Below are 15,126 nucleotides of genomic sequence, written 5' to 3' on the forward strand. Positions count from 1 at the left end.
TAGAAATAATGGAATTCTGACATTTACAGCAAATAGGTGGAAATAGAAGTCATTATATTAAATTGGGTAAGCCAGACACAGAAACAAATCTGGAGTGTTTTCTTTCATACACAATATGAATGTAAAATAGTGATTATTGGAGTCTGGGAAGCAAAGGGAGAGTGCAATAAGGGGAGATTGGATATTGGGTACCAAAGCACAGTCAACTGGAAGTCATAGGTTTGGGTGTTCCACAGCACAGTGTGGCACCTGTTCATGTGTTGTGTTCTATTCTGTGTAACGGCAAAGGAGAGCTGAATAGAAGAGGTAATTGCCTGTAAGAACAGCTTATCCTGTGTGTGCGTTTGTGTATATTGCATTGTACCCCATAGAAGCATAGTGTTAATCTAAAAAAAGAATATTTATTTATTTATTTGAAAGGCATAGTATACTGAGAGAGGGAGAGACAGAGAGATCTTCCATCCACTGGTTCACCCCTCAAATGTTCAAGGCTGGGTCATGCTGAAGCCAGGAGTCAGAAGCCTTCTGCATGTCTCCCATGTGAGTGGCAGGGGTCAAGCACCCAGGCTATCCTCTGTTATCTTCCCAGGTACATCAACTGAGAGCTGAATCAGAAGTGGACCAGTTGGGACTCAAACTGGTACCCATGTGGGATGCTAGCTTCACAGGCAATGGCTCCCCAAGCTATGCCACAGCACAGGCCCCAATCCAAAATTTAAGGAGGAAGGAAGGAAGAGAAAAAGAAAAGATAGAAAAGAGAGGAAATATTTGAAAAGAGGATATTTTGGCTTTAAATAAACAACCCTGAGTTCTATTCTTGTTCTCCTATGTGTTAACTGTGTGACTTAGGGATGAATTTTTGTCACCCGTTTTCATATATGACTCATTTAACTTCATAGGTAAAGTGAGGGTAACAGAATAAGGGCAAACCATAGGAAATGGCTATCTTCAGCTGTCAAATATTTTCATATCTTGGTAAGTTCACAGGATTCAATAACTTGAACCTCGTAGGATTATAATGAGAATGAAAAAGAAGCAAATGAAGTGCTTGGCACACGGTCAGCTCTTCGTGCTGAACAAATATTAGATATGATGAAAGGAATCATTTAGGAATCATCATGAATTTAAGGAATCATAAAGGAAAATTGTTATTTTCCATATAGTAGTCAAACTCAAAATTCTACTTATTTACAAACTTCTACATTAAAACTTATGTCTATTTACTAGAATGTAACAATACAGGGCAAATTTATTTTTCCCATCAGCATTTATAGGTGGTTATGCTCACTAAAATGCAAAAAGAATAAAAATACAATATGCATTACCCCCCCAGGCATTATATATTTTTAAAAGATTTATTTATTTTTATTAGAAAGGCAGATATACAAAGAGAAGGAGATACAGAGAGAAAGAGTGTCCTCCTGTGATTCACACCCCAACTGGTTGCAATGGCTGGAACTGAGCTGAACTGAAACCAGGACCCAGGAACCTCTTCCAGGTCTCCCACAAGAGTGCAGGGTCCCAATGTGCCGGGCCATCCTCCACTGCCTTCCCAGGCTACAGATAGGGACCTGGATGGGAAGTGGAGCAGCTGGGACGTGAACCGGCAGCCATATGTGATCTCGATGCATACAAAGCAAGGACTTGAGTGATTATGCTATCACGCTGCCACCACCCCCTCAGGCATAATATTTTTAAGGTCAACTATGTAATAACACCTATCAGCATAAATGTCTCCTTTCTTTTACTGCTGAATAATTTCCAATGGCACAGATGTACCACTTTTGTTTATCCATTCGTCAGTGGCTAACCTCTTGTTTGTTTATGAAAGGGTGGAATTTATGATTCTTTTTCTATGAACTATCCAGACAGAAAAATCCAGAGAGGAGGGAACTGGATGGCGAGCAAGTGCTTGGGATGATTGCTGACAGTGAAGGGCTCTTCTGGTGGTGGGGTGGGGACGATGAGAGTGTTCTACAAGTAGATAGTGGTGATGGCTGCAAGCTCCATGGATGTCCTGAAGAACCCTTGAATGATACACATTACATCTTGATAGGACTGTTAGAAAAAAAGGCAATAAATGTTTCATAGTATGTGCTCACAGTTTAAAGAAAGAGAGCACCTGGCGGTTTACCCAATGTATTATCAAAAGGAGATGCATTCTGCCTTGACAAGTGTTCCAGTAGTTTCGAGTCTACTTGCATTCAAGCATGTCATTCTTTTTTTTTTTTTTTTTTTTTATTGTTGCTTACACTGTATTATGTAGTACAGTTTTATAGGCGCTGGGGATTCCCCCCACCCCTCCCCATTCTTAATCCACTCAGCATTTGTGATTGGGATTTGACTCAAGTTATTCAAAGAGCTAAGTTGAGTTTTATTTTGTATTTTATTTTTTTAATATTTATTTGTTTTTATTTAACAGGCAGATTTACAGAGAGAAGGAGAGACAAAAAAGATCTTCCATCCGCTGTTCACTCCCCAAGTAGCTGCAACAGCTGGAGCCAAACTGATCCAAAGCCAGGAGTCAACATCTTCTTCTGGGTCTCCCACATGGGTACAGGATCCTAAGGTGATGGACCATCCTCTACTGCTTTCCCAGGGCACAAGCAGAGAGCTGTGTGGGAGCGGAGCAGCTGGGACATGAATTGGTGTCCATATGGGATCCTGGCACATGCAAGGTGAGGATCTAGCCACTAGGCTATCATGTTGTACCCCAAATTGAGTTTTAAAAGGAGTTGAGACAATGGGGCAGAAAGCAGACAGGATTTGAACGCTGCGGAATTGTACTGATGCTGTAACTTTTGTGAGGCTGACCAGGAGCTGAGCTCCTGAATCCAGGGGCTCCCATGGGGAGGTCTTACAGTTTATAAGCACAAAAGCAGTAGAGAGACATTTATTCCCCATTGGCACCAATTCCTTGGCTAGGTTAGATTTAATATAATTGCCATGTGCTGTAATTTCAGGACTATTATCTGCATATTGATTGGGGGAAGAGGTTGTGTCTTGTAATGAATGCATTTCATGATTAAGACGACCCTAACGACATTTTAAAGATTCTAGTGCTCAATGAATCTCATGTTCGCAGGCAATTTTTAGATCCTCTGAGTAAAACATTTATATTTGATTACAGAGATTTCCTTCTTTCTAATTATTATAAGGAATTAGTAGTGCTTTGGGCTGGCCATTTTATTGTCAAGAGAAAAATATTACAGCTATATTTCTTTTAAGACCTCAGCAGGCTCTGCTTCTGCAAGCTCTTCAGACGGGTTCTTCTATCTCCCTGATTTCACTTGACACGACCTTGCCGTCCACGACTTCTTCCACGACTGTCTTAATCTTCCTGGTTTTCTTTACATCTGAATGCGTATTAAGCATTAAGTGTTAATGTAGGGACATGACTGCTGATTTATAATGTGCAGTTCTAAATTGTTATTTTTGTCCTTATCCCATTCTAAAACACATTGGATTTCTTTTTTTTTTTTTTTAATAAAAAAACATCTTAAGTCCCTTTTATAATATGTGCAGCCAATGTGCTTCTCTTCTTTCACTTAGGGATTTTCTACCCTTACACAGAAATATGCTGTCTTGCATTAAGCAGAAATTCCCATGGTGGTTTTGTTTTGTTTTTCCTTTTTTAATATCTCAGGAAGTCTCAGGACAGCGATAATGTAGGCCGATAGACTTGCCCTGCAAAGGGGAGCGTGTCAAAATTCCCACGCAGAATTGTAACACTGTCTGTGGGACTTTCAGAATCCCTAGTGTCCCACCCGCTCCCTTGAGAGCTGACCATTTTATATTTTCCACCAGGGATGGTTCATGGAAAGCCACTTGAGATTCCAGTGATACAGAAAATGTGTAAACATTTGGGCCACTTACCTCTCTCTTCCACTATGCTGTTTAAAAAAAGAAAAAGAAAAAGAAAAGCGTTATGGCTTGTTATAGTTTGAACAAGATTTGCTTTCCTCAAACGAATGCATGCTTTCAAACCCCAAAGGCTTATGTTAATGGTGAGTGACTTTGTTGATAAGTTAGGGCAAAGGTGGGGCCTGTGGGAAATCATTGGATTGGATTGAGTTGCTGTCTATGATGGCCTGTGTTGGAATCATGATGGAGAGAGAGACCACAGGGGCAGGTGACATGTGTGGTCCCTCTTTGGGCTTTCTGGATCTGAATACAGTCATCCCTTTGTCATCCTCCAGCCTTCCCAGATGCCTAAGCCAACGGGGCCACTTGGTCTTGGCCTGAGAACTTCCAAGTCCTCTTCCTTCTTAAGACACCCCTCTCACGGGGTTTGGTTAGTGTGACAAACAGCTGACACACACTGCCATTTGGTGTTTCAAAGCAAAGTCTGAGTGATGTTTGCCTGAATGCTGTTTTTATGTGCTTTCCTTTTGGTAATGTGTTAGTTTCAACTTGAATGTCTTACCTTTTTTTTTTCAATAAATCTATTTTTTGGTGTGTGTATTTAAAAGACAAACACAGAGAGATAGGGACAAAGAAAGCTTCAATTCTTTGGTTCATTTCCCAGATATCTCAATAGCTGAGGCTGGGCCAGGCTGAAGCCAGGAGCTCAGAATTCAATGGAGGTCTCCCAGGTGTCTGCCCAGGACCCAAATATTCCAACCTGCTGGGTACACGTTAGCAGGAAGCTTCTGAAATCAGAAGCAGAGCTGGCACTCAGACCGCTGCATTCCAACGTGTTGTGACATAGGTAATCTTCGTGCTGTCTCAACTGCTGTGTTAAATAACTGCTCCCTCCCACTGAAACGAAAACTTGAGTGTCGTTTTAACTTGGAAAATGAATAACTTCCAAAATTAACCCAGTTGATAGATGTTAGATTTTTTTTGTAATTAAAATAGCAAACTCCTATGGGAAGTTCAATTTCATTTTCTCTTGTTGATGTTTTGGGTGTGATCTTGACAAGACAGCTTCTTCCGAAACACTGATGTTTCTCCAGCTGCCTCCTACAGACCTCAGTGGCTTCTTGTTTAACATGTGAATTTTGGGTTAGAGTCTCTCTTTCTTTCTTTCTTTCTTTCTTTCTTTCTTTCTTTCTTTCTTTCTTTCTTTCTTTCTTTCTTTCTTTCTTTCTTTCTTTCTTTCTCTTTCTTTCTTTCTTTCTTTCTCTTTCTTCCTTCCTTCCTTCCTCCTTCCTTCCTTTCTTTCTTTCTCTCTCTCTCCCTCCCTCCCCCCTTCCTTCCTTCCTTCCTTTCTTCCCTCCTTTTTTAGTAATAACTTGGCTTTCAATTACACTTAATCATAAAAATCAAGTTAATACTAATCTGTATTGCTTGGATGACTATCTTCCAATTTAGTCATAACACATGACCTCAACTACAAAGGCTGTATTTGGCATTTTGGGCATGTGTGGGTTCTTTTCGGAATATCTCTTTTTTTTTGTGAGTGGTGGAAGTGTGTGTAATTGCTTTTATGATAGGGATTACACTGGCACAGGATCATGAATGACAAGGACACTCAAATAGGACAGTATGTACCCATTCACTGAGCCTTTAGTCATTGACCCACTGAGCCTTACTTTACATCGTCTCCTTCCAGAAGGCGGCGGTAAGTAGCAATTTCCTGCTCCAGCCGGGTCTTTATGTCCAGAAGGGCGTTGTACTCATTGTTCTGGCGTTCTGTGTCACTCCGCACCTGCATCAGTTGGGCCTCCAGAGAGCTCAGCATGCCCTGGAGAGTGGCCAACTGGTTACTGTAACGAGCTTTGGTCTCTTCCAGGGTGCGCTCCAAAGATTCTTTCTGTGGGCACAAGAAAAAGGGGGAAGAGGGGCTTAGTTGAGGATTTGATGTTAAGAAGTGGCTTGATTTTAACTTCTTGTACGAAGCATTTCTGCAGCTGGGACCTATGCGACTCTTGTGCACTTCTAGTTCTACTTCCTGCTCTATCTCGGCAACCTTAGCTTCCCAGCTAGGATCACTAGCTCTTGGCTTTTTCTCCGTTTCCAGCTCAGCCCCCATGTTGTCTCAGGGCAGTACGCCGTATTGTTGTTTTCAAGGGTTGCTTCTCCATTTTCTCAAGAGGTCAGACTTCCCACCCCTTTCCTCAGGCTTGGCTATGTCATTAGACTTCTTCAACCCATGGACACCAGGCTTCTTCCTGAAACTGCTTTGGTTGAGGAAATGCAGGTGAAACTGACCAATCTTTGTTGGGAGGAGAAGCTGTCAGTCTGGCATGTCTTGCTCCTTGCCCCTTTTCTTTCTCCTGCAATCCCATCATGCCCCGGAAGGGGTGTACTCCTTTACTGTTGCCCTGAGGAGTGAAGGTCATGGACGAGCTGCCAGGGACCTCTTATGGCTACAGTGCTGCTCTTACTGTTGTGATTTGAGGGTTGCTGGTTCTCACAGCATCAAGAATCATGAGCTGGCTGAACTACATAGCCTGCAATGTCTCTCTACTTTTAACTGCCAGCTTAAAAATTCATCTCAAATTTTAAGATCTAATTTATTGTCACCTTCCCTGTGAAAATTTTTGGGAACTTTTCTTCTTCTGGGTTGCTTTCTGCCTTTTAATTATAGTGCGTTGTTCAGCCTGTTTTCCTACTGGCTCTGCAAGGGGCGGAGGGGGCAGTGTCTTCTCTTTAAGGTCTTTGTGTTTCCAGAGTCCCTAACCCAGGTACCTGGATGGCACTCGGTGGTTTGGGAGATGGGCTCTGGGGCTGTGCTTTACCATGCCGAGTTGGGATTGGAGTTCTATCTCCAGGATCTGCTGGGTGCGCTTCAGCTCCGTCACTTGGGCCTCGATTCCTTTCAACTCCTGAGTATCCACCGTGACTTGCTGCTGCAGAGTTTCCGTCTGAAGTCCAGCAAGAAAAAACAAAAACAAACAACTACATGAATAAGGAGAGAAGGAGGGAAAGGAAGAAAGGCAGAAGGAATGAATTAGCGAAGGAAAGGAAAGAAAGGAAGAAGGAGGAGGCATGGAAGAAAATGAGTTGTGTCTTAGAGGACAGCTTGCACACCCTGGCACACACTTTAGAATTTTGCTGTACCTGTCGCTCAAACTGTTCCTTGGCCTCTTGAAGGTTCTTCTGGGCCAGGACTTCGTATTTCTGTCTCATTTCACTCATGATTTCCCCGAGGTTTAGGCCCGGAGCCGCATCCACCTCCACATTCACAGTGTTGCCTAGTTGCCGGCGTAGGACATTGACTTCCTACAAGAGTCAAAATCCTGAGAGGTTTAGTCTGAAACACATCCTCAAAAAAAAAGGCTGAACAGAAAAGCCATAAGATATCTTGTAATTTCTTTCACTGTTAATGAGTGTTTTTTTTTTTTTTTTAAGGAAGCAGTAACTTATGAAGGGCTATTGCTCCAAGTCACTTAATGTGTAACAACCTTCTGAAATGAAGGACGAGCTGGCATGGCTGTGTGTCGTTTTCCCCATCACTGCCCCCACCAGCACCACCAGCACTCTTCCCTCTTCCTCCTCTGTCAGTCCCAGTGCTGCCTCTGCATTTTGTCTCACCTCCTCGTGTTCTCTCTTGAGGAGATCCAGCTCTTTATTCAGTTCTTCAATTTGAATCTCCAAGTCAGTTCTCTGTAGGGCTAGTTCACCAAGAATCTTACGCAAACCTTGAAGGTCGGCCTCCACTGTTAGGCATAGCCCCCTCTCGGTCTCAAACCTGTGAATCAATGATGTGTAGAAATAGCTGAATCTCTCAGAAATCTAAGCTAATAAGACGGGTTTTTACATGGTATAATTGTGTAATTTCCCTCCTGAAATGCACAGATAATTTGCTCCACCACATAATCTCTGATTTGGAGTAATTGGTCAAAACTTTGATGTGATGTGACTTTATAAATTTCTCAATTCTAGAATAGATTTTAAAAGAAATTGAAATAGTAGTTTTACTTTCTGTCTGTTACTGCAATGGTTTCTGTTACTGATGTGAAATAATGGTTAACTTCACCTAATAAATGTACTAGATCAATTTGTTTTGAGCACTTTTGTAAATAGATGGATCCAAGGAAAATGATCTTAAATGGACTTCTTCCACAAGCTTATAAAAAAGCCATCTTTTAAAAGAAATATATTTAGGGGTTGGTGCAGTGGCACAGCATGCTAATTCTCTGCTCTGTAGCACCAGCATCTGATAAATGTATTGGCTTCTCTCCTGGCTACTCCACTTCCCCTCTAGCTTATGGCCTAGGAAAGTGGCAGAGAATGGCCTGGGTCCTTGGGACCCTGGACCCGGGTGGGAGACCTGGAAGAAGCTCCTGGCTCCTGGCTTCGGATTGGCCCAGCTTTGGCCATTGTGGTTACTTGGAGAGTGAACCAGCGGATGGAAGACCTCTTTTTGTCTCTCTTTCTGTCTCTGTAAAATCTGCCTTTCAAATAAAAATAAATAAAGCTTTAAAAAATATTAATTTGAAAGGCAGAGTTACAGAAAGAGGGAAATAGATAGATAAATAGATAGATAGATAGATAGATAGGTAGATAGATCTTGCCATATACTGTTTCATTCTCCAAATGGTCACAGCAGCCAGAGCTGGGCCAATCCGAAGCCAGGAACCAGGAGCTCCAGTGCAGTAATTTTTAAAAGCAGCAAGCTGTGGCGTAGTAGATTAAGTCATTGCCTGCAGAGCAAGACTCTCATGTGAGCGTAGGTTGAGCCCCAGCTGTTCCACTTCTGATCCAGCTCCTGGCCAACTCTGCCTTTCAAATAAATTTAACAATAAAATAAGATAAAACCATAAACTATAGAGAAAAGGTGACATGAGGAGGCATTCAGATACTGAGTAAAATTGGAATGAAGTGAACTTTGCCTGTTTTAATGGTCCTATCTATTTCCTCATTTTCTTCTCTTGAAATCCCTCATGGCATTAAAGGAGGACTCTGGGGTCACTGCTTTGTACAAGAGCAGGATGATGAAGTTACAGCGTGGAATCAGGAAACGAGGAGCAGCTCTGATCACCCATGACGTGGGGGCCATAGAGAAAGGGAATGTGATTTGGAGTACATGATCCTAGATTGCTTCTTTGATTGGTCAGCTCATGTTGTAAAACACTGCAAAACTAGACAGCGTCAGTAGTCACCCTTGGAACTCGGGCCAAATGCACGGAAACACTTGGAAATCACCAAGGTGGATGTGGAGATAACAGAAAGTTCAGACACAGAAGGGGGAGTTGTAATCGCTTTGTCATTACTCCAAAGGGCAGATTTAGGTTCAGTGGGGGGAAAGGCAGATAAGAACAAATGTTTCAGCAGAAGGAGCAAGCAAAGGAGAAAATGAGCAGTTCCTGGCAGTGGTCGGGTACGTGCTGTAGGGGGAGGCCATGCCTGAGCACTGGATTAGATTAGATAGCTTGCAGCATCATTTCAACTCTAGGATTCTGAGAGTATTAGTGTCATGAAGCACTCCTGGAAGGGATTGCTTTTCAGAAAAGACCATGATCTTGGAGAACCTACTTCAGTCTAAAGTCCTCAGCGGCCAGTTTGACATTGTCAATTTGCAGGGTACACCGGGCGTTTTCCAATTGCGCATTCTTAATCTGGAAAATATGTAAGCAAGGATGACATTTTCAACTGGATAGGATTTTTTAAAAAAAATGTTTAAATTTATCCTCAGATACAACTACCATCATAATGTATTGAAAATAATGTTAGGGTCAAGAATTTCACGTGAAAACAGGAAGAAGTACAACATGGATATTTAACATAAGAGAATCCTAAAATGCAACTCAAGCCCCTTTCTTGCGATTTTACAAAGGGAGAGTTTATGTCTCTGCAGTCACCTGCCCTTACCAGCGCTTTGCCTGTGACGTGGCTCCCGTTTTTCACCTTCCTGTTAGCCCCTCTCCCCTGTGAACTCCCACTCCCGCTCTGAGTCTCAGCTTGGGCCAAGTGGCATCAAGGGGTCTGCCAGTGTTCTGGTTGTCCTCCCCAGCCCTTCTTGCCAGTGTTTAATCTGCTGCTTAGTTGCTTTATCCATGCATTATTTTTTTTCCCTCCCAAGCCACATTTTGTTCAACATCAAATTCCCCATTACCCAGCACCTGGCTAGTGTTAACTAAGTTTTGACTCAATGAATGAATGGACATTGTTGTGTGATGAGGCGCTTGGAATAGGAGGGTAGGGAAGCTCTGGATTCAAACCAACTTTGAAAAATTTGTTCACTGGAGAAGGAGAGAGTAGCACATATAATCTCTCCATATGCCTGTGATGGCTGAGGCTGAAGTTGGTGCTGGGAGCCCAAAACTCAGACAGGTGACCCACGTAGGGGACAGTAACCTGATGACTTCAACCATCATCTGATGCTCCTAGGTTTGCACTAAGAGGAAGGGGGAGTTAGGAGGTAGAGCTCAAATCAAGTTTAAGTCCTTCAATATGGGAAATGGGTATCCTAACCACTAGGCCAAACACCTGTCCTGCCTCTGGGTCTTAGGAAGGGCTAAGGAATGGAGGAGTTCTCCCAAGTCACACATGGATCAGAAGCCCATCTGTACAAGATGGTACAGTGACAGCTACAGTCTTAGTGGAGCCGGTCCTGCAAAGGGCTGCCTTCCCACGCTGGGTCTGCCACCAAGGCAGCTGATAACCTTTGCGGTGACCCAGGGCAGATTCTATGCTGTGATTCATAGCGAGGTATGAGAGAAGGACCGGCTGCTTTTGAACAATTTTTGAGAGTTCAAGAAGGGCGAACTGTTGTCGGGAAAGTGACAGAGTGACTTGGTGTGCCTGCCCATCCTGGACTTGGTAGAATCTGCGTCAGATCTCGTTGCTCCTTATCACCACCCAAGAGCAGGAGACTCTCTGGCGAGGAAGTAACCTTTGCCCTGGAGTTAGAACCCTCAACTACACATGAAAACGAAAGGGAAACCTTTCTTGATGAAACAAGAGCATGAAAGTAAAGCCCGTGCTCGTTATCATATCTGAAATCGCCAGCTGGGGACGAAAGTCTCCTGCCTTTATTTCATGCACTTCATGCCCCTGATAAAACAGCTTCCTCTTGGGTGACGTGGCATCCAGTTATGGTAGGATTGCAATAAATTTGAATTGCGGGCAGTAGATTATTAGCAGATAAATAGTTTCTCAATTGCTTGGTGATGATGATCAGATTATTACACAGAGCATGTTAGGAATGTAAAGACTGTTTAGGCCTGTACCTCTTGCCCGTTTCTACTCTTGAATCGATCTATTCTTTAAATCCAAGAAACTATTTAAACGCTTATATTGCATCAGTGAAGGACAAAGCTCTGAGTTGACTAGAGTGTCAAACCTTGATGAAGACTAGGGGAGAAACTCAGCAAAATTCATTATCACATAAAAACAGCTCTTTCCAGGAAGAAGAAAAAGGAACTGTCCCTGTAGCTGATGCAGTAAACTGCAGCAAAAATAGACAGTATCACACCGGAAGTGTAGTCATATTTTGTATGTAATTGGATCTTTAAAAAAAAAAAAACCTTACCAGTATGATTTATAGTCATCCTCGAGCACCAAGCACTTGAGCACTTTGAGCCACAGCGTCTGAGCCGTATCTGCTCTATCAGGTTAGTTTGACCAGGGGAGGGGAAAGCATGGACCTCACCTGGTTCTGCAGCTCTTCGATTTGCTGGTAGTAGGCACTGAAGTCCCGGATGCCACTGGGTGCATTGGCTTCGTACCACTGCTTGATCAGGGCTTCGAGTTTGGTGTTGGACTGCTCCAGGGAACGCACTTTATCTAGGTAGCTGGCCAGGCGGTCATTTAGGTTCTGCATGGCCATTTTCTCGCTGCCAGGGTACAGATCACTGCCACCGCCAAGACTGTTTCCATAGCTCACCGCAGAACTGGCAGTTGAGATCCGGGTGCCATAGCCTCCAGCACCCCCGTAAACGCTAGGTGCAGCCCCAAGGCGCTGCTGGCCCCCCTGCCTATAAATGGAGCTGCTCATGATGAGCGCAGGGCCTTGTGAAGAGGAACTCAGGCTTCTATGGACACTTCTGCGGCTGAAATCCATTGGGGAGGCTAGGAGAAGGCACCTGTAGCTTTAGGATGGCTGGCGCAGTCTGTCTCCCAGCAGGTGCTGAGCTGACCTTTTATGCAGTTAGACCAGACTCCACCTCTGCTGACTTATCGCCTCAGCAATGACACAGTCCACCTTGCCCTGTGTGTGTGTGTGTGTGTGTGTGTGTGTGTGTGCCTTTTTCCCCTTCCCTCCTTTATATGCTTATTCTCTCCCAGAAATGATCACTGGAAGCATTTCATCAAGGCATTTCTCCAGGATGACCACTTTTTTTTTTTTCAAACACAGATAACAGAAGGCAGCAGGAAGGTGTATTCTTTTAATCCTTGCACCTGTCTCGGCAGATTTTCCTTGGCTCAGGACACACATAAAGAACATTTACAGTCCTCATACATAATTTATCTGGGAAGACAGATGTCGGGACATAATGGCAAGTCACACTGGTCATAGAGGAGAGTCCCTTGTTTGTGTTGAAAACATGTGACTCTTCAGGGCCTCTTCTGGCTTTTGGTTTATCCTTGGTTTATGTCTAAGAGGCCTTTAAGCAGCATACAGCCGATACAGTGACAGGAGTGAAAGGCGTAGACACTTGGAGATTGGTTTGGGAAAGTGAATTACAACAAATTTGACGAGTGGCAGATCAGTTGGAGGTTTTTTATTTTTTTATTTTGTTTTAAAGATTTATTTTTATTATTTTTGCATTGGAAAGGCGGATATACAGAGAGGAGAGACAGAGAGGAAGAACTTCCGTCCGATGATTCACTCCCCAAGTGAGCGCAACGGTCGATACTATGCCGATCCGAAGCCAGGAGCCTCTTCTGGGTCTCCCACGCGGGTGCAGGGTCCCAAAGCTTTGGGCCGTCCTCGACTGCTTTCCGAGGCCACAGGCAGGGAGCTGGAAGGGAAGTGGGGCTGCCAGGATTAGAACCGGCGCCCATATGGGATCCCGGGCATGCAAGGTGAGGACCTTTAACCACTTGCGCCACCGCACCGGGCCCAAGTTGGAGGTTTTTTAAAAGGACAATTCTAATTTTTACGACTAGATAATATGTTTGACATTTGGAGCCACTCTCTGGCCTTTGTTCTGTTTCTGGAAGCTCTAAGAGCGTGATGCTGTGCACCCGGCCTTGTACTTGGACGTGGCGTTGTGCCCTGTGTTAAGGTCAGTCCAGCAGCACTGTGGATGGACTCTGCACCATCCCTGCTGAACCTACATGCACTGCCTCTGGAATCCCCTGTGGAGTTCAGTCACAGAAGCTTCCAGAAATCCTGATGTTCCTCACAGGTCTCTCCCTCCCCCGCCCCACCAAAACACAGGAGGGGGTGTGAATGCTGCCCCGGGATTCCACCCTATTTCCAGGGTTGGGCTGCTTGTGCTCAACCCCAAACACAGGAGAAACAGAGAGAAAGGTCTTGTGTCTCTGGTTCATTCCCCAAATGGCTGTAACACCCTGTGCTGAGCTGATCTGAAGCCAGGAGCCAGGAGTTTCTTCTGGGTTTCCCACATGGGTGCAGGGTCCCCTTTTGGCCATGCTCTTCTGCTCTCCTAGGCCATAAGCAGGGCGCTGGATGGGAAGTGGGGCAGCTAGACACGAACCAGCATGCATATGTGAGTAACTATTCTTTGGTGATGGACCCAATTATGTTTAAACCTGAATTAAAATTCCATTGTCAATATTTTTGGAATTAAATTTGTTATCTTACCAATTTTTGTCTGGCATTTAAGTTTGTAAAGTTTTAAAATCAAAGTAAGATACAATAAGGCTACTGTGAGGTGGGATAGTCATCCCCTGTGTTTTGCTGTTGGAGTAGAAAGATTCCTAGTGGAAGCGCTGCTTGCTGGAGTGAGGACAGGAGATACCTACGCCGCTCTATCATGGAGTCTTGGGCCTTGACACACGGCTGTCTCATAATTGTGACCCCAAGGACTCAGGTGAGAGGGTAGACATTTAACACAGCGAAGATGCTGCTGAGGGAGCCCACATATGAGTGCCTGGGTTACAGTATCTCCTCTGCTTCTGATTCAGCCTCCTGCTGATGCACACTCTAGCACACAGTACACAGTGGCTTAAGTCCTTGGATTTCTGCCTTGCATGGGGGAAATCTGGGGTGCGTTCTGGGTGCCTGTCTGTAGTGGACATTGGGGGGTGACCCACACGATGGGAGATCTCTTTTTAGCTCTCTCTCTGTGTCTCTTTGCTCTACAAATAAATTAAGTAAAAACAGAAAAAAAAAAAAAAAGGAAACTAAGTTAGTATTCCATGGCAGTTCCTTTTTCTGAGTTGTACTTGAGGACAGGTTTGAGAACTTTGGAACCCTTGTTCATACTGAAAGCCATGAACTTAGAGCCCCTGATATTCCAGGGTGTTGGATGACTATATCTGTAATATGTGCTTATTACACTCTAACTTCCTTGTAGGTGATAGCTGGTGCTTTTTGGTCTCTGGAACAGTCTCTACTGAGAATGTTCCTGCTTGGTAAATGTGACAGGCTGACAGAAGAGTTGTCACAAGCACTCCCACCTCCCCACTGTAAACAAACAATTACAGTTTGGGTATTCCAGAGACAGACATGCCGGTGTTCTAGAGAGGCATTGCCTTTTCCCAAAAAGAGAAGTAGGCTGGTATTGATGAAGGGCGCTTGGCAGTGAGGTTTTTGTTTAAAGAAGAGGGGCAGGAAATGGACAAGAGGGGTTGATTAGGTAAACTAGCATGATTATATTTTTTTTTTAAAGATTTATTTTTTATTATTTTATCATTGGAAAGGCGGATATACAGAGAGGAGAGACAGAGAGGAAGAACTTCCGTCCGATGATTTACTCCCCAAGTGAGCGCAACGGGCCGATACTATGCCGATCCGAAGCCAGGAGCCTCTTCCAGGTCTCCCACGCGGGTGCAGGTTCCCAAAGCTTTTGGGCTGTCCTCGACTGCTTTCCCAGGCCACAGGCAGGGAGCTGGAAGGGAAGTGGGGCTGCCGGGATTAGAACCGGCGCCCATATGGGATCCCGGGCGTACAAGGCGAGGACCTTTAACCACTTGCGCCACCGCGCCGGGCCCGATGATTATATTTTACACAGTTATTCTGGCACACTCAGGTTGTGATTTGTTCTTTTCTTTTCTTTTATTTTAAAGATTTATTTTAATTGGAAAGGTGGATATACAGAG

At 44.1% G+C, this 15,126-nt stretch overlaps 1 protein-coding gene across 1 annotated transcript; it reads right to left on the minus strand.

Moving 5' to 3' along the window:
- Nucleotides 1-3,010: 3,010 nt before the first annotated feature.
- Nucleotides 3,011-11,956, minus strand: KRT20 (keratin 20). The gene is given in 7 exon segments (XM_041001347.1): nt 3,011-3,421; nt 5,538-5,758; nt 6,687-6,812; nt 7,009-7,170; nt 7,483-7,639; nt 9,427-9,509; nt 11,546-11,956. Coding segments are annotated over 7 exon segments (1,323 nt in total). The 3' UTR covers nt 3,011-3,258.
- Between the last annotated feature and the right edge of the window lie 3,170 nt (nt 11,957-15,126).

Source organism: Ochotona curzoniae, unplaced genomic scaffold (genome assembly GCF_017591425.1).
Source record: "Ochotona curzoniae isolate NIBS_2020 unplaced genomic scaffold, NIBS_Ocur_1.0 scaffold_2453, whole genome shotgun sequence".
Classification (NCBI taxonomy): Eukaryota; Metazoa; Chordata; class Mammalia; order Lagomorpha; family Ochotonidae; genus Ochotona; species Ochotona curzoniae.